General features: G+C 29.7%; 8 protein-coding genes and 1 long non-coding RNA gene across 15 annotated transcripts; 5 read left to right on the top strand and 4 right to left on the bottom strand.

The window, feature by feature from the left end:
• Window positions 1–39: 39 nt before the first annotated feature.
• Window positions 40–4,708, bottom strand: LOC124493082 (max dimerization protein 1). Of its 2 annotated transcripts, none has more exons than XM_047056141.2 (6): window positions 3,908–4,708; window positions 3,773–3,854; window positions 2,082–2,111; window positions 1,887–2,001; window positions 1,558–1,792; window positions 40–1,470 (listed from the first exon to the last, which is right to left on the bottom strand). In XM_047056141.2, the coding sequence occupies exons 1-6, from the start codon at window positions 3,960–3,962 to the stop codon at window positions 1,301–1,303; spliced, it is 687 nt and encodes a 228-aa protein (XP_046912097.1). In that variant the 5' UTR covers window positions 3,963–4,708; the 3' UTR covers window positions 40–1,300. The 2 variants fall into 2 exon arrangements, with proteins under 2 accessions (XP_046912097.1, XP_046912098.1); XM_047056142.2 differs by having other exon boundaries at window positions 1,570–1,792; window positions 3,908–4,681.
• A 932-nt stretch (window positions 4,709–5,640) lies between these two features.
• On the top strand, window positions 5,641–8,578 carry LOC124491460 (uncharacterized). Its single transcript, XM_047054099.2, has 4 exons — window positions 5,641–6,443; window positions 6,519–6,605; window positions 6,682–8,172; window positions 8,237–8,578. The coding sequence occupies exons 1-4, from the start codon at window positions 6,210–6,212 to the stop codon at window positions 8,405–8,407; spliced, it is 1,983 nt and encodes a 660-aa protein (XP_046910055.2). The 5' UTR covers window positions 5,641–6,209; the 3' UTR covers window positions 8,408–8,578.
• A 512-nt stretch (window positions 8,579–9,090) lies between these two features.
• LOC124491459 (uncharacterized) lies at window positions 9,091–15,078 on the top strand. 3 transcript variants are annotated; one of them, XM_075733913.1, is made up of 7 exons: window positions 9,091–9,644; window positions 9,732–9,852; window positions 9,922–10,073; window positions 10,190–10,255; window positions 10,326–10,578; window positions 10,658–13,444; window positions 13,730–14,720. In XM_075733913.1, exons 1-7 carry the CDS (start codon window positions 9,435–9,437, stop codon window positions 14,560–14,562), a joined length of 4,422 nt encoding a protein of 1,473 aa, XP_075590028.1. In that variant the 5' UTR covers window positions 9,091–9,434; the 3' UTR covers window positions 14,563–14,720. The 3 variants fall into 3 exon arrangements, with proteins under 3 accessions (XP_075590028.1, XP_075590031.1, XP_075590021.1); XM_075733916.1 differs by lacking the exon at window positions 13,730–14,720 and adding an exon at window positions 14,797–15,078 and having other exon boundaries at window positions 9,091–9,852; XM_075733906.1 differs by having other exon boundaries at window positions 9,091–9,852.
• Window positions 15,079–15,216: 138 nt separating this feature from the next.
• Window positions 15,217–16,286, top strand: LOC124492206 (uncharacterized). Its single transcript, XM_047055040.2, has 3 exons — window positions 15,217–15,332; window positions 15,403–15,540; window positions 15,604–16,286. The coding sequence occupies exons 1-3, from the start codon at window positions 15,264–15,266 to the stop codon at window positions 16,222–16,224; spliced, it is 828 nt and encodes a 275-aa protein (XP_046910996.2). The 5' UTR covers window positions 15,217–15,263; the 3' UTR covers window positions 16,225–16,286.
• On the bottom strand, window positions 16,206–17,254 carry LOC124492214 (COMM domain-containing protein 2). Its single transcript, XM_047055050.2, has 2 exons — window positions 16,797–17,254; window positions 16,206–16,739 (listed from the first exon to the last, which is right to left on the bottom strand). The coding sequence occupies exons 1-2, from the start codon at window positions 16,855–16,857 to the stop codon at window positions 16,231–16,233; spliced, it is 570 nt and encodes a 189-aa protein (XP_046911006.2). The 5' UTR covers window positions 16,858–17,254; the 3' UTR covers window positions 16,206–16,230.
• A 184-nt stretch (window positions 17,255–17,438) lies between these two features.
• Window positions 17,439–19,553, top strand: Mpi (mannose phosphate isomerase). The gene is made up of 4 exons (XM_047055032.2): window positions 17,439–17,681; window positions 17,777–17,904; window positions 17,976–18,672; window positions 18,756–19,553. Coding segments are annotated over exons 1-4 (1,245 nt in total). The 5' UTR covers window positions 17,439–17,680; the 3' UTR covers window positions 19,175–19,553.
• On the bottom strand, window positions 17,991–21,647 carry LOC124492201 (uncharacterized). Of its 2 annotated transcripts, none has more exons than XM_047055029.2 (3): window positions 21,558–21,647; window positions 21,026–21,193; window positions 17,991–20,941 (listed from the first exon to the last, which is right to left on the bottom strand). In XM_047055029.2, exons 2-3 carry the CDS (start codon window positions 21,185–21,187, stop codon window positions 19,640–19,642), a joined length of 1,464 nt encoding a protein of 487 aa, XP_046910985.2. In that variant the 5' UTR covers window positions 21,188–21,193; window positions 21,558–21,647; the 3' UTR covers window positions 17,991–19,639. The 2 variants fall into 2 exon arrangements, with proteins under 2 accessions (XP_046910985.2, XP_075589908.1); XM_075733793.1 differs by lacking the exon at window positions 21,558–21,647 and adding an exon at window positions 21,523–21,552.
• Window positions 21,648–21,667: 20 nt separating this feature from the next.
• Rab6 (RAS oncogene family member Rab6) lies at window positions 21,668–25,340 on the top strand. 3 transcript variants are annotated; one of them, XM_075733876.1, is made up of 7 exons: window positions 21,668–21,713; window positions 21,983–22,370; window positions 22,431–22,543; window positions 22,624–22,729; window positions 22,794–22,999; window positions 23,143–23,206; window positions 23,522–23,908. In XM_075733876.1, the coding sequence occupies exons 2-7, from the start codon at window positions 22,301–22,303 to the stop codon at window positions 23,587–23,589; spliced, it is 627 nt and encodes a 208-aa protein (XP_075589991.1). In that variant the 5' UTR covers window positions 21,668–21,713; window positions 21,983–22,300; the 3' UTR covers window positions 23,590–23,908. The 3 variants fall into 3 exon arrangements, with proteins under 3 accessions (XP_075589991.1, XP_046911002.1, XP_046911001.1); XM_047055046.2 differs by lacking the exons at window positions 21,668–21,713; window positions 23,522–23,908 and adding an exon at window positions 24,538–25,340 and having other exon boundaries at window positions 21,764–22,370; XM_047055045.2 differs by lacking the exon at window positions 21,668–21,713 and having other exon boundaries at window positions 21,766–22,370.
• Window positions 23,804–24,528, bottom strand: LOC142597785 (uncharacterized). Its single transcript, XR_012832403.1, has 2 exons — window positions 24,338–24,528; window positions 23,804–24,273 (listed from the first exon to the last, which is right to left on the bottom strand). It is a non-coding gene; the product is annotated as an uncharacterized LOC142597785 (long non-coding RNA).
• Window positions 25,341–25,393: the final 53 nt, after the last annotated feature.

Here is a 25,393-nt window from a genome sequence, read left to right as displayed (position 1 = left end):
TTAATTCGTTGATTTTTTTGTTTGTTTGTTTGTTTAAACAACAAAACACATACATACACACACACACACACTCGAATGAATTCGACATTCAACAGCATTCGAATGTTTTTTTTTCGTGTTTTGTTTGTGATTTTACAATTTTTTTTTTCATTTTTTTTTCTGTTGACTTTCAACATTTGCTGTTTTTTGATTAAATTAAATTAAATTAATTTAAAAAGAAGGTTCATTTATATATATAATGGGTCAAGATTAGATTAGATAAATGGTCATTGTGTTGTACCTTTTTTTTCTGTTGTTATCCGGTTCATATATCGATAAATTCAAAATAACAACAAGCCGGGTATGTTTGTGTTTGAATTGAAGAAATTAAATTGTCAACAACAGAATTGACAAGAAAAGAATAAAAAGTAGAGAATAAATAAATGAATCAATAACGAAAGCGATTGAATTTGAAAATGTGGCAGGGAAAGGAAAAACAATTATTAAAAATTATTTAGCAGGGATTTTTTGTAGTAAAATGACACGGTGTGTGTATTTTTGTTTGCGATTGGTTGATGTGTGTCGACAAAGTTTTTTTTTGTTTTTATTTTTATTCATTCGCATTCGATGATGATGATGAGGTTTGTATTTTGTTTTTTTCTCTCTTTTTTCAAGATGGAATGATGATGATGGATGATGATAATGACAAGATGAATTCTGAATCAGAATTCGGGATTCAGGAAAGAATAGTTTGGCGCTTGCTGTGTTTGTGTTGTATGTGTGTGGTTGATACGAATTAAGGAATATTATATTTTTTCTTCGTTTTCTCAATTTAATCATGTTGAAACAAAAACAATGATAACGATCAGGTATTATTGGCGAATCGAACCACAATGATGGTGATGATGATGATGATGTTGATGAAATCACCACCGAATTAAATTTTCTTCCTATTCGTATTCGGCAGTGATCCATATTTTTTCCATTTGCGCATGTGATGTTGCTGCGGTGGTGGTGGTGGTTTTGTTTGATGAGATTTTTATTTTATTTTTTCACTTTTTTTTGTTTTGTTTATTATTGATGATGATGATGATGATTAGAATAATTTTTTTTTTTGTTAATTTGTTTTCAATATGCAGTGGAGAGTAGTTGAAAAATTTGATAATGGATTTTTTTCTGGTTTTTTTTTGATGGTGATGCACACTCATTTGTGGGTGTGTTGATTTGCCGTTTATCATTTAAAGATGATGCAGAGGCGGGTGTGTGTGTATGTGTGTGTTGGATATATAGATAAAGATAAAGTTTCATCAAATCAAATCAATCAATGTTTATAACCATTGATTATCAACGACTGTTCAACACCACCACCGACAATACATTCATTAACCGTTGTTGTTGTTGACAATGTTGATGGCCATTGATTAATATTTTGTTGATCCGGTGATTCGATTTGTACCTTGAAATTGGCAAATGAATGCAATAATCTTGCCGCTATTTATTTATGTGAAAAACAAAAACAAAAACAAAAAAAAAAAATTCGAATGTTAAGCATAAACAAGATCATCAAACAAATCATACCATTTTCATTACTCTCAAATAATTCCGTTGTTTCAGATGTTTCCGGTTCAGAATTCGAAGAAGTTGATGAAACGCCCGAACTACATTCACTAATACTACGTCGTTTAGGTATTGTTGGATATTGTATGAAACTGGTATTATCCTGTAATTGACCAAGACGTTCACGTAGATAATTTTGTTCACGAATAAGCTGTTCTCTTGTTGATTGATGTCGTTTATCTTTTTCTTCCAGATTCTTTTTTTTTTTTTTTTTTTGTTAATGAATGAAATAATAAAAACAATTTAATTTGTTAGTCATTTTAGAGTTAATTTCAAATTCAATTTCTAACCTTAATGAATGCCTTTGCTTTGGTCAATAGTCCTAATGTTGTATGTCGATTAGATTCAGGTCCCAATGGTACAATCTCTTTGAGTTTCTCAAGACAATTACGTAGATGGGCACGTCTTTATATTATCAGTGAATAAAAAAAAATTTAATTTAATTTAATTATATTACACTTATTTGAAGGAAAATAATTTTTTACCTGTTTTTCTCTAATTCATTATGGGTCGTTCTAAATGTAAATTAGAAATCCGAAACAATAAAAAAAAGAAAATCAATTAGTAAATCCAAGAATTGAAAAAAAAATCATTAATCTAATCATATCATTTGCACCCTTTTTACATAGTTTTTTTTCATCAATTTTTAAACCTGGTGTTCAGTTCATGGCCATATAATGGAACACAAGAGTTGACCACACACACACACACACACACAAAAGAAAAGTCAAGTCAGGCCACCAAATAAAAACAAGTCGTGCCAGTTTTTTTGTTTGTTTGTGTGATGTATATATGATGGAGAATCATCGTTCAGCAAGTCACTAACCTTTGTCCACACATACACATCATTTCCTCTCTCTACTTTTCATCATCCTCTTCATTCTATTATCCGATATTTGTCTCTCTCTCTCTCGGCGTGTGTTGATATGTAAAAGTTCGATCCTAAACTATTGTTTTCTTGTTACTTTTCTATTATATAACAAAATTTTCAATTGCTTGGATATTCAGGTTTTAGCAAGCAAACACACACACATGACCAACATCATTATCATGTTTTTCATCCATCCATTCATGTGTGTTTTTGAGTGTTATAATAATGATCAAATTTAAAAAAGCCTGAACTTGGCTTGAAATGAACCCAGAAAAAAAATACAGCAACAAATTGACATGATAATGATGATCAAGTCAAGAGAGTCAAACATACATACAACAAAATAAAGAGAGAAAATAGCAGGATAAAAAAGCGCGGCACAATTCATAACTTGAATAAAAAAAACCTTTTTTCAAAAATCCATTTCAAAGAAGAGGGACAAAGGCAAAAAAAGAGGTTTACAAGTGCCATTTTTTAAGAGATACATGCACATTTTTATTTGCTGTCAATGTACGCGCGCAGCTAAAAAGGCAAAGCAAAAGAAAAGCAGGCAAGCCACAAGATCATTACATACACTACACACACAAGGAGATCATGTGCATATATGCATGTGTGTATGTATAAAACATGACAGGACTAGAGTCATAAGGCTATAGCAACAACAGCAGCATCAAAAAAAAAGGAAAAAAAGCCAGCCTACAAAACACAATACTATTCGGTTTTCTACTTATATTTTTTGTAGTTGTTGTGTGTGTGATATGTGTGATGATGAACATCATCATCATCATCATCATCAATAACAACAGAGCAAATGAAAATTCACGTATTGGTCTTTGCCATCATCATCATCATCATCCATAATAATGAGATTTGATTGTGATCTATACTCCCTTTCTAACTGCTATTAATTAATAATGTTAGGTCCTCTCGATGTTTGTTGAATTGGGTAAATAAAAGTGGAATAGAAAAAAAATTGACAATGAACCAGATAATAATAATAAAGATAATGAAAAGAATGATAAAGGAAATGAAAAATAAAATTATTTTTGTTTCAAAAATAGAACGATTCACACCTCTAGTATTCAGTCAAAATGGAATTGACCGATTTTTTCTGGATTCGAATGTTTTTAATCAATCGATCGATGATTCAATCGTATATCATATCAATATACAATGAGCATAGATATGACCTTTGAGTCACCATCAATAATCATTCTCAATCGTTGATACATGATTTGGGATAATCAAAAAATGTCTCAAGAAAAGAAAAATTTCCTCTTTTATATTCATGAACAATCGACTTACCGACTTCCCAATGATTTTTTTGATTTAGATCTACGTTTATTAGGATCGTGTTGCAGAGGCGTTGCATAACCATGTTCTGCTTCTGTTTTGTTTGATTATTAATAATCTCAATTAAAAAAAAAAATATATTCTTACCGCGTTCTCTTCTTTCAATATATTCGGCTGCTTGAAGAAGATCAGCAATGCTCATAGTCAATGCTCAATTTTATGGAAAATAATTATCCACTTAAAAAAAATTGGGAACTCGTTGACGCAAGAGAATCGGTTTACCCGACCAAAATATATGGAGAATGAGATAAAGAGAGAAAAACGTTACGACAATCACAACAACATAGGGACCAAATTTAGAATTTGTATATCAAAATCGATAAACCAGGTGACTGATGAATTGTGAATGGCAAATAAAATTATTCAAATGTTGTTGCTGTTGTTGTTGTTGTTGATCAATCAAGGACTTTGAGCCACCAGAAACCACAAAATGCAATTATATATCAAAATTAAATCGAATCAAAGAAAATTTGTAATTTGAATCGATGTATTGTAGAATATTTATGCGTCCAAAATCGATTTAAAATCGTGAATGATGATAAAATATAACGACAAAAATGGAATTGAAAATTGTACTCTGCAAATGGTTCGATCCAACTATTTTTTCTTCTGTTACTTCTTGCTTTGTGGGGTATAATGATGATGATTTTTTTTTCGTCCGAAAATTTAAAATAACTGAATGGGTTTGATTAGTTTTCCTTGTTGATTTGTTTGATGGAACACAAATAATGAAATTGAGATGTGTATATTATTGGTGGATACCAGAAAAGGAGACAAATTTTTTTTTTACTTCTTCGTTGTTGTTTTTTTTTTGTTATTCAAGATTCAATGATGGATAGCCCCATAGCTAAGCAAAGAATGATGATGATCATCAAAACAGATTGAGATAGAAAAGAGAGAGAGAAAAAAAAATGGGATTGCAGCGTCGTATACAAGAAAAAAAAAGCAAGAGAGAGAGCGAGGTTTCGTTCATTTTTTTTTTTTTTTTTTTTTTTACTTTCCTTCTATTATCATTGTTGTGTGTATGCATGGCCATTAACAACAACAATAACAACAACAACAACAACAACATAGTAGCATTGATTAATGTTAATCAAAATCTAGCGTATATGACAACAAACAAACAATAACCACATGTATATTTATGCACTGCATGCATGCATGAACGCACATGTAACAACAGAAAAAAAATCGTTCGATTTCTTTCTTTTATATACCACTACCATATGTGTGTGTGTGTGTGCGTGAAAGACACGCCAAAATGAATGAATGAATGATGGATAGTAAAACGTCATTAAATTTTTTTTTCTGCATTTTATTTCATTGTTAATTTTCACAGATACCACTACTATTATGCAATGTACACGTGTGTGTGTGTGTGTGTATGTGTGTGTCATCGACGAAAGACGCATGAGTCAAAAAAATTTTTTTTTTTTTTTTTTTTGATGTTTACTTATTGACAAATGTGTGTGATATAGTTTATGCGGCTAGCAACAAACACACACACACATGAAGATGGACAGACAATTTTAAATACGATTTTGGCATATGTACCAATCATCATCATCATCATTATTATCAAAAATGCTACACAAGTGCAAATTTTTTTACGCATGTGTTGTAAAATGCACAAAAAAAACGTCTATAGCCAAATAACGTTATAATAAGAAAAAAAAATACGAGAAAAAACCGCAAATCGAATGAATAAAAATATGAATTTTGGTTGAGAAAGAGAGTGAGAGAGTAAGTAGCAAGAACAGAATGAAATACCGTTGTTTGAATGTGGAAGAAAGAATTGCTATCGACCAATTATGTGTTGTTGTTGTTGTTAAGAAAAAAAAAGAAGAAGAAGTGGAAGAAATGGCAAAATAAAAAAAAAAGAAAATTTGTTACTCCTGTTCGTTGTGTGTGTGTGTTTTAGGTATCTATATACAAGTAAATAAGTATCACACACACAACCTGTGTATTTATTTTTTAATTATGATTTTCGGAATAAATAACAAATTGGACAATTCTTCGACGTATATCATATATATACTGAACATATATGTACATTGTATCAATGTGATGATACTATATTGACCGAAATGATCATTTCATGTATAATTTGAAATTTGGTTTGAGTGTTTTTTTTTATATTTGTTTTGTTGTTGTTGTTGTTGTTGATTTCTCTATTTCTCTATTCCTCTATTCAACAAAAAAAAAAAAAAAAAAAACATTTGTTCCCCTTTGTTCCATTTTTTTTTCACATCGATTCCAGTGAATTCCAAATGATGGCAACCGAGACAAAAATCATGAGGATGTTATGATAATAAAAAAAAATTATTATACAAGTCACAAATTGCAAAAAAAATTCTAATAAAACACCCATCATCTATCAATCAATCATATGATGGATTGTTCATCAATAGATCATCATCATCATCCATTGGACGATGAAAATGATATAAATAATCGCAATCATAATAATGAAACGATCGAATCGTATACTAATAATAATCAATCGTTAAACAATGACAATGAATCATTGCAACAAAAATTAAAAGAAACGGAAGAAAAATTGTTGAAATTTAAAAATTTTGTTCTCACATTACGTAACGAACGTAATCAATTAAAGGAAAAAGTAAACAAGAAATTTTCGAAAAAAAAACCTAAATTTTTAAACTAATTAATTATGTTTTTTTTTCATTCTACAAAGGTAAACAATGATAATCAAGTCATAGAAAAATTGAAAGCTCAAGTGAAAAAAAGCCAAAATTGCAATCAATTATTTCATAATTTTCAGGTTTGAAAATCTTTTTTTTTCCAATTGTACGTGTCATATTAATTTTTTTCCCCTGTTATTGATGATTGAACATTAGCAATTACAAAATGAATATGACAAAAGTCAAGATGAAATTGAACAATATAAAAAACGTACAAAACAATCAGATCTGGATCTGGCAAAATGTGTGGACGAAATGAATCAATTGAAAGTGATTAATGATGATCAAAAGGATACGATACGTTTGTTACAGTTGAATCAATCACAACAGGACATACAGATTGATATGCAAAAAGAAACAATAAAAGAATATGAAAGTAAAATCATTGTATTGGAAACAAAATTGGCCGAAAAAGATGTTCAAGTTCATGATTATGAAATGAAAATCAATGAATCAAATGAATTACAACAAGAATTGAAATCAAAAAATGATATTATTGAACAATTATCTGTACAATTGGCTGAACAAACTGAGCAATTGGAAAAATATTCCGATGAAATTTGTGATCAAAAAAAAGTGATTGAAAAATATGCCGTACTTGAAAAGGAGAATGTCAATTTGGCCGAAGAATATAATAAAAACAAACATATCATTCAAAGTAATTGTGAAGAAATTGAAAAATTTAAACAAAACGAATCTAAATTACAATCAACAATTGAAATGTTGGAAAAATCCATGAATGATTTTCGTGTATTACATACGGAAAAAATAGCTGCCTTAGAATTGGAAAATTATGATCTGAAAAATAAATTACAATTCAGTGAAACAGATCTTCGTAATAATCGAGAAAAATTCGATGAATACAAATCAAAAGTGGCCATCACATTGAAAGAGAATAAAATGAATCATGGTGATTATAGTCGTCAGATTGAATCATTAAATTTACGGTTAGAAAATCTACAGGAAGAAAATGAAAAATTACGTAATGAATCAGAGAAACTATCCGTTCTGGTTGATCAATTAAAAATAGAAAAACGAACAATGCAAACACAGCTAACGACATTGAATGATCAGCTAAATGATTTGAAAACATTGCGAAAAAATTTTGATCTTTTGAACACCGAAAATGACAAATTAAATCAAACATTGAAACAATTACAGATTTCATTTGCACGTGAACGATCACAAATTTCCGAAACAAATCGTGAACAATTAGAACAATTACGATCGGAATATGAGAATAGAATCAAAAATTTGGAAGAAGAATTGGCCAACCAACGAAACATCGTAGCCAATCATCATCATCATCAACGTCAATCATCGGATGATTCGAATTCAGTGATCAATTCAAATACATCATTTGAAGAGATTAAAGAAGAAAATTGTTCCATTCGTTCGAATGTATCATCAAGTTTGGAAAGAAATTTTCTTGAAGAAATACTTAGCACCGGTTCAAAATCACCAACACCAGCGAATGGACAAAATTTCGATAATCTAACACATTTGTTAGCTGAAAGTGAGACTAATATTAATTTATTATCTGAACAAAATCGAGTATTGAAAGAAGAAATTCGTCGCCTACATCGTAGTATTGATCGAATGGATATAGCCAATAATCTTGAATATCTAAAAAATGTTCTTCTCAAGGTATGTATTTGTGTGTGTTTGGTATTTAATTGATTGATTTGAATTTTTTCATTTCTTTATTTAGTTCATGACCATCAAACGTCAAGATGAAAAAGAACGATTGATCAATGTATTGAGCATCATACTTAAATTAACCACAGAAGAAACGGCCATATTCAATGAATTTTTACCAGAAAATTTACCAAACAGTAACAAGTCATTAACCTCATCATGGAATCTATGGCAATGGTCTTAAATAGCAAAAGAAAAAAAAACGTTCCATCCTCATCCATATACATTTTTATTAGCAGCCAATTGTTCATTTATTTAAATAAAAAATTCTCTTATTGTGATCATATTTTTTTGTGATTGTATATAATTAAAAATAATTATTTATTCAAAATAAATTGATTGATGATTATGCAAACATTCGTTTGTTGAACCGGAAATCAACCAATCATCATCATTATTTAGATGGACATCTTTCTTTCACTATAAATGAAATGATTGATTATTATAATGTAGCCACATACATAGTAAAATTCTGGCAAAGAATTTCATTCATTCAATTGATGTTGATTATGATTCTCCTTCTTTTTTGATTCGGTTTCTATCAACATTGCATTCAACAGGCAAAACACAGTTGAAATGGTTGAAATGAATCAAGTCATGCCTAAATTGTTATTTGTACATGTATTGTTTATGGTTGTTGGTAATATCGATGAATATTCTTTAGAAGGCTTGGCTCTAACAAAAAAAAAAAAAAATGAAGTGGATTCGAAAAGGAATTGAGAATAAAAAAAAATTTGATGTGATCAAAGTTGAATATGGCGTGGTGGTGGTGGTGGTGGTAGAAACGATCTTGTAAACGCCTAATTCTTGATGGCGTCGGCGTTTATGATTATTGTGTACAACACAATGGCATCATCCTAGTTGCTAATAATATCTGAAATGTAGAAAAAAAACGAAAGAAAGAAAGAAAGTGAATTAAATATATTAGCAATATTATTTTTGGCGAATAATACGAAGTTTTGGTTGCAAAAAAAAAGAATTCGTTTTTTTTTCGTTTCGATTTCAACATTAAACAAAAAAAAAGTTCGTGAACGTTCTTTTCCATTGAAATTTGCCGTTTGGTGAATTTTAGCGTGTGTGTGTGTGTGTGTGTGTGTTCGATTGATGAAATGTGTGCGTTATAATCATTCGAATTGATTGAAATAAAAATTATCGATTTTTTTGTGTCTGTGTGTATCGTGTATGTCCATTCAAAAACAAAACAGAAAAAAATGGCCGAATGTGATATATCAAATAGTGATCTAGCCACAGCATTTACATCATCATCATTGGATGGTGAAAATATTTCCAATACTACTGGAGATGGTAATAAAAAACGTAAAACACATCGTTTGAAACAACGTTTTCAAGTGGTCAAAAAACTTGGCCAAGGTACATATGGTAAAGTACAATTGGCTATCAATAATGAAACTGGACAAGAAGTAAGTAAAAACCAAGCAAAAAAAATTGATTTTTTGTTTTGTTTACCATTACTGATATTATTTTCACATGACAAAAAAAATATAAAGGTTGCAATCAAAACGATTAAAAAAAGTAAAGTATCGAATCAACAAGATCTTGTTCGTATACGACGTGAAATTCAGATCATGTCATCGATTAATCATCCGAATATTATACACATATTCGAAGGTTGTGTAATGGAATTTTATTTGATTCAAATTACAAATTTAATCTTTTTCCATTTGTTTTTATTTACAGTTTTCGAGAATAAAGATAAAATTGTTCTTGTAATGCAATATGCAAGCGGTGGTGAACTATATGATTATGTTAGCTTTCATAAAGCATTATCGGACACGGAAGCACGTCGTGTTTTTCGTCAAATAGCTACGGCCATCTATTATTGCCACAAGGTATGTGTGTGTCGATGATGATGATGATGATGATGATTACATTTTCTTTGTTTGTTTTTGTTGTTTTTTTTCTGATGATTCATCTTTTTTTCAATTTCCATTGTTTCTTTGTTTAGAATAAAATTTGTCATCGTGATTTGAAATTGGAAAATATTCTTTTGGATGAAAAAGGCAATGCCAAAGTATGAAGATTCATATATGATCATTCTTTAATCATTACAATGATACAAATTGCATTTGTTGTTGTCATAGATTGCCGATTTTGGTCTTTCAAATGTATTTGATGATAAACATTTTCTTCAAACATTTTGTGGAAGTCCATTGTATGCTTCACCTGAAATCGTTCGTGGTCTACCATATTTTGGACCCGAAGTTGATTGCTGGTCACTAGGAGTATTACTTTATACATTGGTCTATGGTGCTATGCCATTTGATGGTAGTAATTTTAAGAAATTGGTCAAACAAATTTCTGAAGCAAATTATTTTGAACCACCGGAAAAATCTCGTTAGTTTCTTTATGATTTTTTTTTCAAATGAATAACATTTAATGATTGAATGTTTTTTTTTTGTCTAAAATATTTTAGCGGCTACGGAATTGATACATAAACTATTGACACCGGAACCCAAAGAACGTGCATCAATCATCGATATATGTATGGATCCATGGGTGAATCAAGATTGTGAACATTTATTATTACAGGTTGCTGAAGATATGTCCAATCTAACTAATCATGCTGTACGATTAGATATGTTGTTAGCATTAGCACCTGGCGCTACACAACAAAATGAACAGAATCAAAAACCACCACCAGCTAAACCATCCGATTCAAATGAAACGACAATTACGACAACGGAAGATGTTTCGAATAAACGACCTAATGAAACAAATTCAGCCAATGATAGTCTAGCTGATATGGTTGGAAAAAAGACAACGAAAAAGAAATCAAAGAAAAGCACTTCAAACGAACAAATTATGTCGAATGAATCAACAAAACAAGAAACCGAAACAATTCTCGATGAAGATAAACCATCAGAAGTGTCAGAATCTATTAAAGAAGAAATGATGATCAAAAAATCAAATGATGAACAAGCAATAATCAAAGCTGATGAAAATCGAGAAAAAGAAAATCAAGCAACAATTTTACCGACGGAAAGTGAACCAACAAAAATTGTGGAAAATGAAACAAATAAAAATAATAATAGTCAGACAAGTCTAAAATCCAATGAATCATCTGGTTCGATAACGACAAAAAAACGTGGACGAATTTCAATACCGAAAATATGGGATGATAATCAAGAAAAACTAAAAGGTAGCAGCAGTAGTAATCTAAGTCCACGAAAAGAACCAATATCACCGGGTTTATTTTCGGTATCGGAATTGAAAAAAGAATTGGAACAACGAACTAAAGCTGACACTAGTGGTAGTAGTAGTGGAGCATTGGCCAAAAGACGTGATACATTGGCCGATACAAGTGAATTAAAACAATCGGCTACTAAAATTGCAACGGAAAATGCAAAAAAATATAAAAACAGAAGCATAAGTCTTAATCTGAAAAATATAGTCGAAAAGAATACGACGACTACAATTGATGACAAATTGAAATCCAATCAAAAGGAAGAATTGTTGAAATCAACAAATGAATCTCGAAATGAGACGACAACCGATAGCCAATTTGGTGATGATGAAAAAATGACAACAACAACAACAACAACAACAGCAACATCGAAAACATCAAGCACGTCATCAATTAAAGATGATAAATCATTGGCTAAACAGATTATACAGAAAAATATAGCCAAAGCTAAATTGATGGAAAAAAGACAAACATCCGTGCAATCAACCACAGCAACATCTGGTCTACAATCTGGTGAAACAACACCATTGATTTCGATTGAAAATTCAACCATTTCGGTAATGAAAAATAGTCCAAATTCATCGGCTACAAATATATTTTTCCGAAAATCCGGTATACATGATCCGGTCATCAATAATAGTAATGATAAAAATGATGGATCACTATCATCATCATCATCGATTACTGATAATAATCAAAATCTATCATCAGTCACTAATCCAGCTCCAATTTCAAGAAGTTATAAAAAAGTAATTTTCACAAAAGATGGTGCTAAAATTACCGAAACTGGTAAATTTTATTCACATGAAGGTGATGGTGTCACCACACGTGTGGAAAAGACAAGTCGAATTACCATAACCAATAACAATAATAATAATAATTCATCATCATCAACATTATTACAACGTTCAGATAGTCAAAGTTCTACCGGTTCTTTGGATATTTTCGATGATATATTCGATGATCATTGGACTGATAATCTATTTTCAAATGCAAAAAGTTTATTTTATGATTTTTTCGGTCGTAGAGGTGAAAAATTAAGTCTTCGATCAAGAGCTGAAAGTTTGGAACGTACGAATTTTTTTCCCGGCCGTTCAACCGACAGCATGAAATCGGAACGAAAATTTCCACTACGTGATCATTTATTTGAACGACAAGGAAACAGTAGTTTTGGTTCACATAAATCATTGTTTACAACAAAATCAATATTTTCAAATTCATCATTTTCAAAATCATCAATGATGCAAAATGATTTCAATATGGTTGATGATATGATGGGTGGCGATCGAAGAACATCAAGAATTGATGATTTAAAACAAAAATATGGTCTTAGCCGTTTTTCATCGGCTGATCAAACACAAAAAGATTTTTTTGGTCGTAATCGTACAATGTTTGATGATTCAAATGATTTAATGGATCAATCGACACGTAAATCACGTATTGAACAATGGCTTAATCATCATGATGAAATTGATAATAATAATGAAAAAGATTTTGATAATTGTATGAATACCTATGGTACAATGATGAGACCACGTCGTTATTCACGTACAATGACTGCAGCAGCACCGAATAATATTAATACCAGTACCATCATAGATAACAGTAATGTTAAAACCGATATTATAAAACGTGTTGAAGTGACAAATTCCAGTGCAACATGTCAAGTGATTAGACATAAAAAATCCAGTGCAATCAAATCGGATAATATTGCACCTAGAGATATACAATTGAATTTCAAATTGGATGATTCAACCGGTGCATTGATATTGAATCAATCAAATATAATACCTACGAATATTGTGAATGCTAATGATGTGAAAAATTCATCACAATCAGCTAATGATTTGAAAATTGAAGAACCAAGTTCATTATTGGAACAGTTACGTACATTTGGATATAAAAAATTGGTCGATCGTCGTCTATCGGATTCATCATCAACTGAAGATCTGCCAACAGCTGAAACGGTTGTCAAATCATCATCCAGTATGGTATCGTCGTCAAATAAATCATCAGGTAATTTACACTTTTTTCTTTTATTTTTGTTTGTTTGTTTTTTTTTTTGCTTATTCAAAGAATTATGATTTTTTCTTGTTGTTGTTGATCAACTTGACCAATTTATTTTGTGACTGACTGACTGACTGACTGAATAACTAACCATATCAAGAATCATGTGTTTAGAGATTAGGCTTTCATTTCTAATATCAATTAGAATTAGGATTAGGTCTAGATTTCTAGTGATAAAATGAACTAATCTGTGAATGAATATAAATCGCTATAAATAATGATAATTTATCCCAGAACGGAACGTTATCGATGATGATGACGATGAAAATTGTTCAAAAAACGATATCGAAACCAAAGCAGCAAAAGATAACTTCCATTATAGAATGATGACAAACAATGATCAATCTACAGTCAATAATCTGTCATCATCTTCATTATCATCAAAATCGTTGTTGTTTCCGACGTCGTCGTCGTCGTCGTCATCATCTAAAATGAATTCATCATCAATTAAGCCATCGTTATGTAATTCAATATCGACAAATAATTGTGAAACAGTTGAAGAACGTATACATCGTAAAAGTTATTATTCACGTTTCAATAATGATGATCAAAAATTTAGTAGACAACGAAGACGTTCCGTATCACGGTTGATGACGACAACTTCGTTTGATTATCAACCATTAAGTTATCCTTTTGATACAAATGGATTGACGACGCCTACAAGACGACTATATTCACAAAATAGTTTTTCGAACAGCAACAATTCATTCGTACGACAACAATATGATCGTAGCAACAGCATCGGCAACAACAACAACAACAACAACAACGACAGCAATAGAATTTATCAACGATTCAATTCATTTGAATTAAATCGACGTAGCTCATCCGTTTTACGTGATTTATCACAAACACGAACAATTAATCGTTCACGATTTCTTAACAGTAATGATAGTTTTAATGTTAATGATGATAATAATAATAATAATAATGAAAATAGATCATCCACAACATCCAATATAATTGATCGAATAAGAGCTTCAAAATTGTTGTTGAGATCAAAACAAAATTCTAATGATCAAAATGATGATAATATCACTGTCACAAATGGTGGTCAAAACAATTGATCTTATCCCATTCTCTCCATGCCCACCACTTGATTCTTGATTATTTACTTTTACTTTGACTATTCTCTATTTATTTTCATTTGCTTGTAATCGAAAATTTTTTTCTTAATTTATGAAATTGAACCATAAAAAAAACAAATAAAAATTGATTGATTTTTTTGATGAAATTTTTTTTTATTTTATTTTTTTCTCATTTTCATTCCATACGTTTTTAACTGAAACACAAATGTAAAGCTACAATTTCGACGACAAAATCGACAAACACTTGGAACCAGTGAAAATAATAAGAATACCGAATTTTGTGTGCCAGAATGTGGATCCCAATGGAATATTTAACGTTTGAAATTTATTTTCATTATTTTTTTTGTCTCTGATTACAACTTATTCTGATCATTTGTTTATGGTGTGTGTGTGTGTTGATTTAATTCGTGAATAATATTGGTCTATAATAATTATTATAATTAAAAAAATTCATTGAAAAAATAAAATGAAATAAAAAAAAAGTTTTTGTTTGAATTTGGCGCCTTGAATTTTTTTTTTTTTTTTTTGAATGCGATACGTTTGTTATGAATGGAAAATTTCAGGGGAGGAGCGAAAAAAAAATTGGCGCAAACACAACAATATGTTGTGATTTCATATGTCGTGTGAGAAAAACTAAAGAAAAATTATTCGTGTCGAAAAATTTTTTTCTCGTTAAAAAAATGGCCTTATCAAACCTTGATCAAATGCTTGAACAAATTAAATCGACAGTTTTCAATGACAATTTACCGGTAATTTTTTTTGTTTATATCATTAATGATGATGATGATGATGATTAATGAATTTATCACAAATTATCAGATTACCATACATGATGTTTGTAGAAAATATCAGCTACATATTGATGATGCGAAAGAAATTCTGAATAAATTCATTACCATAAATAAAGGATTGTCTGTTAACTATTATCTGCATTGGAATGTTCAAGATGATATAACGGTAAATTATTGTTATTCAGTTTACAAAATTGACATTTAAATTAATTTTATTGTTTTCAAATAGCTTCAACGATTTCTAATTGTAAATGGTGATGATGATCTGAATTTCTATCGCAATTCACATGAAAATGTTCATTATTATGTTTATGGTGTTTCAAAGGAAAAAATCAATACAGATTTAGTGTTCAACAAAAATATATTCGATCCTCGTCATGTGAATTTTGATACCATACAAAAGACTTCGTACATTCGTAATGATCTGGTAAAATATCGTCCAAATAAACGTGATTCGTTGATCAACACATCCACCGCAGATAAAAATGATCAAAATCATCAAACACGATCGGGTAGAATTTCGGTAGAAATCGAAATGAATAATACCGAATCACCAAATAAAAAACGTCAACAACAAGATGAACCGATAACTAAACAAGAATCAATGAAAAAATATAAACGAATTAAAATTGAGGATGATGAAAATATGATGGATGATTGTGATGATAAAATGCTTGATGATTTAATTGAGAATGAGATTGAATCGAAAAAAGCTAACCATTGTAAACCACCATTGCAACAACAACAACAACAACAACAACATCCAAATCAGCCAGCGAAAAAACAAAATGTTCTCAAAGTTAAAACTCAAAAACAGTCAAGTATAACAAGTTTTTTCAAAAAGAAGTAATTTTTATTACAATTTAATATTTCTCAATAATTTCGTACAATAAAATGAATTATTCGAATCGATAATTTCACGAATTTTTTTATAAATATAAAATATATCGGCCACTGTACAATTGATGAGGATTCTTTTCATTTGATTTTGTGAATTTTTTGTGTAAAAACTGAGCAAAATATTTGGCTGAAATTGTTCCCGGCAATATTTACTAGCCAATTTGATTTCAAAACGCCATCGTATATGATCATAATGATCATAACTGGAACACATTAATGATCGTTTAATCAATGCTGTGGATAGATTTGGTTGACATGTTTGATAAAATTTTGTATATTGTTCCATAAAATATGGATTACAATTCAATGCCGTTAATCGTTGTTTGATATCATTTTCGGTTAATTCAAGTTTTATAGCCTGTATGGTGAATGATAAAAGGCTTCGGATCAATTGGCCATCATGGGTAACATCGATTGAACCTTTATGTAGAAAATCATGACATGATTTACATATGGAATCAATTTCTATATAAATGAATGTAAACCGATTAATAAAATTGTTAAATAATAAATTTCACTTGCCTTGATTATTACAGCGATCCAATTGTTGAATTTGATTCTTTAATTCTTCAGTTTCTAGCATTTTTCTTCCAATGAAAATCAATAATCAATAAATTTTATTATTGTGGGAGTAGAATAAATTTTTTTTTTTTTTGGTCTTTTCAAACAAAATGTTACAATGTTAATCAAAATGATGATGATTTATATCCAAATCAAATGGGTAAGATAAACAATCGATCAATCAAAAGAACATTCATTTATTCATTCATACCATCAAATTTTACCACCACCATCACAACCACATTGCTGGAATAAGATTACATTGAAATGTGGAATTTTATAACATACGTTATCATCATCAATGATGAATCAAATATAATCTTTAATCAAACAAAAAAAAAAGACTGGAAAAACCTTGGCAATAATATTCAAGATTCGAGATTCGATTCATAGCATATAAATTGTGTGTATGTGTGTGTATATGTTTTGTGGACATAGTCGTCGTCGTCTAATTTCAATCCTGGTAGCTTCATCATGAATTAAAAATATACAGCGAATTTACAACGCATGTCCAATTTAATTTTTTTTTTGTTCGGTTTATGATGATGATTGTAAAAAAAAAAATTTCGCTGATGATAAAAGAAATATAGTTGTGTGTGTGTGTGTGTTTGTTCGTTCGAGAGAGTGGAAAAGAGAAGAAAAAGAAAAAAAATACTATAGAATCGTGTATCGAACGAAAGAAACTGTTCTTGGAAACCAATCATCATCATCATCATCCTCATCCTCATCATCATCAACAATATTATTCGTGTTATTTACGGCGGTCGAACTTTGATTTTTGGATCATTGCATCATATTTTTGACATATTACGGTTACAACAACAAAACATCATTTACAGTCAATCAGTAAGTTTATAGTTTTTTTTTCATAATGATCGGATGATATTTTGAAAAAATTTCATTATGATGAATTTTAATCAATTGTTTTTCATCATTATCAGTGATTCCGTTACGTTGTTGTGTGAAAAAATATGAATGGGGTAAACGTGGTATGGATAGTTGTATTGCACGTTTTTTACGTAATCAGATGCCTTCCTATACAGTTGATGATGATACACCGTTTGCCGAGGTAAGATGATAATGATGATGATGATCTAATTACGAATTATTATTAATGATGATGATGATGATTGATAATAGTTATGGATGGGAACTCATCCATCTGGGCCTTCAGTTGTTGTAGGATCAACACCAGATCAGAATAATATTACCTTGTTGAATTTCTTAAGTAATTATCCGGAATATGCCGGTAATGTTCGTGTTGTAACAAAATTTGGCAAAAATCTTCCCTTTTTATTCAAAGTATTATCCGTACGAAAAGCTTTGTCCATTCAAGCACATCCTGATAAAGCTTTAGCTGAAAAACTTCATCATGATGATCCATTTCATTATCCTGATGCTAATCATAAACCAGAATTGGCAATAGCTTTAACTGAATTCGAAGCATTATGTGGATTTCGTCCACATGAAGAAATTGAATTCTTTTTGAACAATGTGCCGGAATTTAAAAATGTTGTCGGTACTGATGCTGCAAAAACATTTTCCGAAACTGCGGATAAAAAACAAGGTCTTAAAGATATGTTTACATCGATGATGAATTCAAGTGAAAATGTTATCCGTGAAAATTTAACATCATTACAAGCACGTTGGTATTGGTCAAATCAATCGGAAAGTAATCAACAATTGGAAACGATTCGAAAAGTGTTTGTCAAATTGAACAAAGAATTTCCCAACGATATAGGGTGTTTCTCCATTTTTTGGTTCAATTATTTAGTTTTACAACCAGGTGATGCCATATTCATCGGTGAAGATGAACCACATGCTTATTTTCGTGGTGGTATGTTTTTTTGGTTTCTTGATTTGTATTTGTGTATATCAATAATTAATCAACCAATTTTTTTTATGATTGAATAACAACAGATTGTATTGAATGTATGGCTTGCTCCGATAATGTTGTCCGTGCTGGATTGACACCAAAATTTAAAGATGTTAAAACACTTTGCAATATGTTAACATATAATAGTCGTGCACCTAAAGAACAACATTGTCAACCAATGGTGGTGGATAAATTCACTAAATCATATATTGTACCAGTGCCGGAATATGTTGTCGATGCAATCGAAATTGGCCAAGAACATATTTCAGCAACATTTCAATATCAATTGGATGCAAAAGAAAGTGGCAGTGTTGTTGTTGTTATACGTGGTGAAGCCAAAGTACAAGATCAGAAAATATTTACCGGTTATGTTGGTTTCATACCGGCACAAACTAAATTGATTATTTCGGATGTTAAAAGTCCATTGTTAATATATCGTGCATATTGTCGTTTGGATGAATGAATTAATGAATGAATGTTTGGTCCACCACCGCCCATAAACAAACAGAAATCTTTAAAAAAGATAAAAATCTTAAAAAATTATTCAACATTTTTAGGAATAAATAGCTAGTGATTGAGTGAGTGTGCTTGTTTGTCAATTATATAGGTTGATTTAAATTTCAAACACACAAAAAAAAACAAAAAATTTGAATTTGAAAAAATTTTTTTCATCACAGTTTTTATTATTATTATTAATTATAAAATTTTGAAAAAAACAAAGAAAATTCAACAACACAGAAAGAAAAAAAAAGTATAAATTGTATCCCAAGTGATGATTATGATTGATTAATTGAATGATTGTTACTCAGAATCAAAATTAAATGATACTATATATTGATTATTGATTATCAGTCTTAATGAATTTTTAAAAAAAAATGAATTCAAAATTCAACCACAAACTCAAAATTGTTAGCCATAATGTGGCTGGCTAATTATTTGGTTTATTGGTTCTTGTTCTTGTAAATACTCGATACTTGTATTTCGGTTTATCCGAATAATTTTGGTTTGTTGTTCCCGTTTGTTTCGATGGTATTGTTGTCGAAGATGATGGTGATGATTGTGTGATAGAATCTTTTGGTTTATTATCATCACCAATGCCTGTTTGTTGTTGCTGTTGTTGATGATTAGATGATGATGATGAGTTTGAAGATTTTTGTATCGATTGTTGCTGTTGTTGATGTCGTCCCATTCCTGGTCGATATATTTCCAATGTTGGTCGATCTTTATTTCGAATTCGTTGACGATCATCTCTTCTATTACTACTGTTACTGTTTGATTTTTCTTTTTCTTTGTGATTTTTTGTCGGAGTTTGTTGATTATCATCATTTTTGTTCATAATTTTCACATTGGATTTGGAATTTTCATCCATTTCGTTTGATGATGATTTTTTCGAATCTTTTGCAATATTCGAATTTGATGATGATGATGATGTTGCTGCTTGTGATTGTGGTGATGGTTGTTGTTGCTTTTCTTGCCGTTTTCGGCGGTCACCACCAACACCGCTACCGCCACTAACAATAATGACAGTTTTCCGATCAATCTGTTGTTTATTATCAATCCGATCTTTTGTTGATGATTTTTCCGTCGTTTGTTTAGATTTTTTCTGTTCCATTTGTTTTTCTTTTTTCTTTTCCAATTTTTTTATGCGAATCTCTTCTTTTTTCTTCTTTTTCAATTCATCTTTTTTACGTTTTTTCTCTTCTTGAATTTTCAATTTTTCCAACCGTTTTTTATTCAAATATTCAACCAATGGTGGTATTTGATTAATATTTTCTTTTGATTCTTTATTTTTTTCAATCTCTTCCAATAATTGTTCAGCAGTTGTGATTGTTTGTTGTTGTTGTGAAGCTGTTGTACCATCATTTTGTATTGTTTCTAATGCTTCTTTGAATGCAATAAAATCTGGATCATTATCGATTGTATTTGCTTTGGAATCTTTTTTAATATTCATCGAATTCAATCGTCGAGGAAGTTTTTGCATTGGTGCATATTCCACAATGGCAGGATATTCATTGCCTTTAGAATCCAAAAATATATAATCATCATATTTTTGATTGAAAATTAACATATCATCAATGTTTGTGAATTTAATATAAGCACGAGAAAATGCAAATTCAGCCAGATTTACATCACCATTAACGTAATAGAATTCAGTGTGAGCTGGTAACGGTGAGACAACCTCTAAAAATTGTTCTTCATTCATCGTCGGTGGAAGTTGTCGAATGACAATCTATATAAAAATTGAAATCGGCAATCAAAGAATAGACACAAAAAAAATTAATCATAAACAAAATGAAAAAAAATCATCACTTACTCTTGTCATGAATTCGGGTTTTTGTTGTACACGATGTGAACGAGATTTTCGTTTTTCGCCATCAGTTCCTTTGTTGTTATCAGTTTTAATGATTTGTTTGGATTTTGTCGCTGATGATGGCGATGACAAAGATTTAACAAGGTTATTGGTCTCTTGAGTCATTTTATTCTAAGAGAAAAAAAATTGTAATCGATTATTACACGAAAATAATGATCAAATCGAATTAAGGAATTTTTTTCTTTTATATAAAAGAAAAAAAATGTGTGAGTAAATTAAATGAAGGAGAATAGAATTTACGAATGTTCATGAGTACATTCATAAAAAATGTATAAATATACAAATGAATGGATTTAATTTTTACAAGAAAAAAAAATTATTTTATTATATCCAAAAATAATCCATTTGAATTCTACATTTGATCTATTTACAACATCATATGATGATGATAAAATAAGATCAAATGATCAAATCTGATCTGGTGATGAATTAATTCACACATTAATAATGATCATAATCCTTAGAACGATGATACCCCTTAAAGGATTAAATAAAGCGATGAAATCCTGTAGAAAATTCATTCATCATTCTCATTTTTTTGTTGTTGTTGTTGTTGTTGTTGTTGTTGAGAAATATAAACACACAGAGTTAAATATGGGCAGCATATATTGAGTCATTTCATGTTTAAATGGTATTGTAGAACTTGAATGTGTTGGTATATAAAGATTATATGCATGCACACACATCAAAACGAGGATCCTTGTCGCAAAACCGACACGTCTGCGTTGTACGCCCGGTTATTTTATTTCATTTCAATAATATATATTTGGTGCTGCTGTCGTTGTCGTTTTCGTTGTTGTTGTTGTTGTGGATGATTGTCATAATTTTTTTTTCTTGTTTTGTGTTTGTAAATCATTCAAAATATAACGAGAAAAACTTATCATACGATTATATATCTAGATTAAAGAAAAAAAATTGTTTCGTGTTTTTATATGTTTGATAAATTGTTGTTGTAATTATGATGATGATTATTGTTACAATTACAGCAATAAACAAACAAATATTGCAATAAAATAATTCATAATAGATTTTATCATCATCATCATCATCATCAATATCATCATTCCAAACAAAATTAGTCCAGAATTTTTGGTTTCTAAATTATTTTTCTCATACATATAAGTGATATTTCAAATTCGAATCTTTATTGTATTTTTTGAGCTCATCATTTGTGGAACAAAAAAAAAGACTAATCAATAAACAAACAAAAAAAAAACAATGTCAACATCGGGTGATTTCGGTAATCCATTACGTAAATTTAAACTTGTTTTTCTTGGTGAACAAAGTGGTAAGATTTATTTTTTGTTTTAATTGTAATTTATTTAATTGTTTTTTTTTCAAATTTTAGTTGGAAAAACATCACTGATAACACGTTTCATGTATGATACATTTGATAATACCTATCAAGCAACTATTGGTATTGATTTCTTATCGAAAACAATGTATCTTGAAGATAGAACGGTAATATCATCATCATCAATATTTAATTTGTTTGGATTCTGTTGAATTAATTTATAATTTACTAATAATGAATGATACAGGTTCGATTACAACTATGGGATACAGCTGGCCAGGAACGATTTCGTAGCCTAATTCCAAGTTATATACGTGATTCTACCGTAGCCGTTGTTGTTTATGATATAACAAGTATGTTCAATCTTATTCAATAGTAAAAAAACGAAAAAAATAATTTATTGTTTCCAATATTTAGATGCAAATTCTTTTCATCAAACATCCAAATGGATTGATGATGTACGAACTGAACGTGGTAATGATGTTATTATAATGTTAGTGGGCAATAAAACAGATTTACAAGATAAACGACAAATACCAGCCGATGAAGGTGAGAAAAAGGCTAAAGAATTGAATGTTATGTTTATTGAAACGAGCGCCAAATCCGGTTATCAAGTTAAACAGGTAATTTGATTTTATTAAAAAAAATAATAATTTTTTCCACTCTTTGATGACAATAAAATGACAACGTGTCATTTTTGTATATTTATATATTGACATTAATCATTCATTCATTCATTCATTTTTTTTAATTTTCAATTCATCAGTTGTTTAGAAGAGTTGCAGCCGCATTGCCCGGTATGGAAGCAAATGAAAAAACTAAAGAAGACAGTACGTATATCATTTTTTATGAATATTTACATACACACACACACCAACACCAACCAACGGCACGGTTACCAATATTGACTATATGGTAACCAGGAAAACGACAAAATATTCATTTTTTTTTTTTTTTTGGTTTTCAATATGAATATATGCATGACCCGAATTAATTCTTTCCCAATTTTATTCTTTTTTTTTATTTTCTTTTTCATACTTCCCTTTTTTCATCCTGGTTCGAAATTCAATCGCATGCACACTACTACCACCAACAACCATCCAACCACCCACTTACCTATGCTACTTTTGAATAATAATTTAAAGTTGTTGAAGTGGATCTTAAAGATGCACCAAATGAAATTTCACAGCAAGAAAGCCGTTGTAGTTGCTAATGTTGAATGTTTTTTTTTATCTATGGAATTTCATTACATAATGATGATGCATGTTTTAAATGGAATGAAAATTTTTTTTCTTTTTTTTTACTGTTGTTGCTGATTCATATATTTCCTTAGAAACAAAAAAAAATTAAATTAATTCATTGCACCTTTTTTCAATTTCAATTACACTCACACAAACTACCAACCTTCTGAGTACAATATACCTGTATCTTTTTTTTTATTTTGATTTGATGGTATTTTCCCATTAGCCGAATTCCTTGGTATTTTGATTTGCATGAGTTTATAATATATTTTTTAGTGTTTAAGAGCAAAACTGGCATGTTATTTTATCATCATTGTTATTGATAAGTACGTGTGATAAAATCAAAAATCTAATGATCGAAACGAAAAAAAATGAATTAAAATAAATTACTTTTTTTCTACCAAAAACAAAAAAAAATCATTACTTTCCTTTGCATGTGCTATATTGTTGGAAAAATTAAAATCCACCATTGTGTTCCACAGATGAAAACGTTGATTTGCAATTTGCATGCGAATAAAATAACTCCCTTATTTGATTTTGTTGATGTTTCGAATGACAACAACAACAACAACAACAAAAACATCAAGATACACACACACGCCCACAATGTTTTTCGATTCGATCACAAATCGATTGATGTTTTCTGTTATTCGTTTCTGACAAAAAAAAAAAAAATTAAAATAAACACATTTATTTCGGGAATTGTACAAAATACTCAACATTTTGCACATGTGAATAATTGGTTGGTTTTCATGGGAATGATAAAAAGTTTCTGTCGTTGTTGTTGTTGCTGTTGTTGTTGATGTTGTATCCATCGAAACATTTTTATTTATAATTTTTGAATCTGAACTTTTTTTTTTACTTTCCCTCTCTCCATCCATTCATCCATCCATCCATCTATCGATCAATTATATACGCAGCGATTCCATTGAAACCATTACCACTGGAAAATGAAAATAAATCCGATGAAAATGGCTGTATTTGTTGAAAAAAAAAGAAAACTGGATTTTTTTTTTGTTGATAAAGATTTTTTTTTCTTCATAATTACAATCGCTTCAAAATAACAATCAAAAATTGGTTGCTGAGCAAAAAAAAAGAAAAGATATTCGTCAGAATTTTTTTTAAAATAAATCGTAAAATGAAACAAATAAGTGCTTGATGTGTGTGTGTGTGTGTGTACGGTGCTAATATTTTTGGATTTTTCTTCGACATTCGAATGAATTTCAGCAACCAAAAACGACAACAACAACAACAACAAAAATTGATGCCATCCATTAATAACGTATACGAAGCGGAATTGAATTTTTATCATTTTTTTTCTATTTAAATTATTATAATTTTATTTAAAATTCACATTTCTACTTATTACCACCACTACTAATTATTATTTGCTATACACACACACACACACACAATCAAATTTCAATTGATGTATACAAGCAATATTATATTTTTTAATCAATAAAAAAAACAACAATCAAAATCTAAATCCGGTATTCAACAAATAAACACAGAAAAAAAATGACCGGATATCGATTTGAAAACATCAAATATGATCACCACCATCATCATCATGAGATTCGATTTTTTTTTGTACTGTCAACATTTATATATAATATAATATTAATCTATTTAATTTATCTGCATTTTTTTTTGTTTGCCTATAATTCGTATGAATGTAATTTTTTTTTAAATTTAAATAATTGAAATGAAAAAAAACATACTATGTGTGTGTGTGTGTGTGTGTATGGTTGATTGAAAAAGAAAAAATTACCA

This window comes from Dermatophagoides farinae, chromosome 1, assembly GCF_024713945.1.
Source record: "Dermatophagoides farinae isolate YC_2012a chromosome 1, ASM2471394v1, whole genome shotgun sequence".
In the NCBI taxonomy this organism is placed as follows: domain Eukaryota; kingdom Metazoa; phylum Arthropoda; class Arachnida; order Sarcoptiformes; family Pyroglyphidae; genus Dermatophagoides; species Dermatophagoides farinae.
This window is presented reverse-complemented; position numbering and strand designations above follow the sequence as displayed.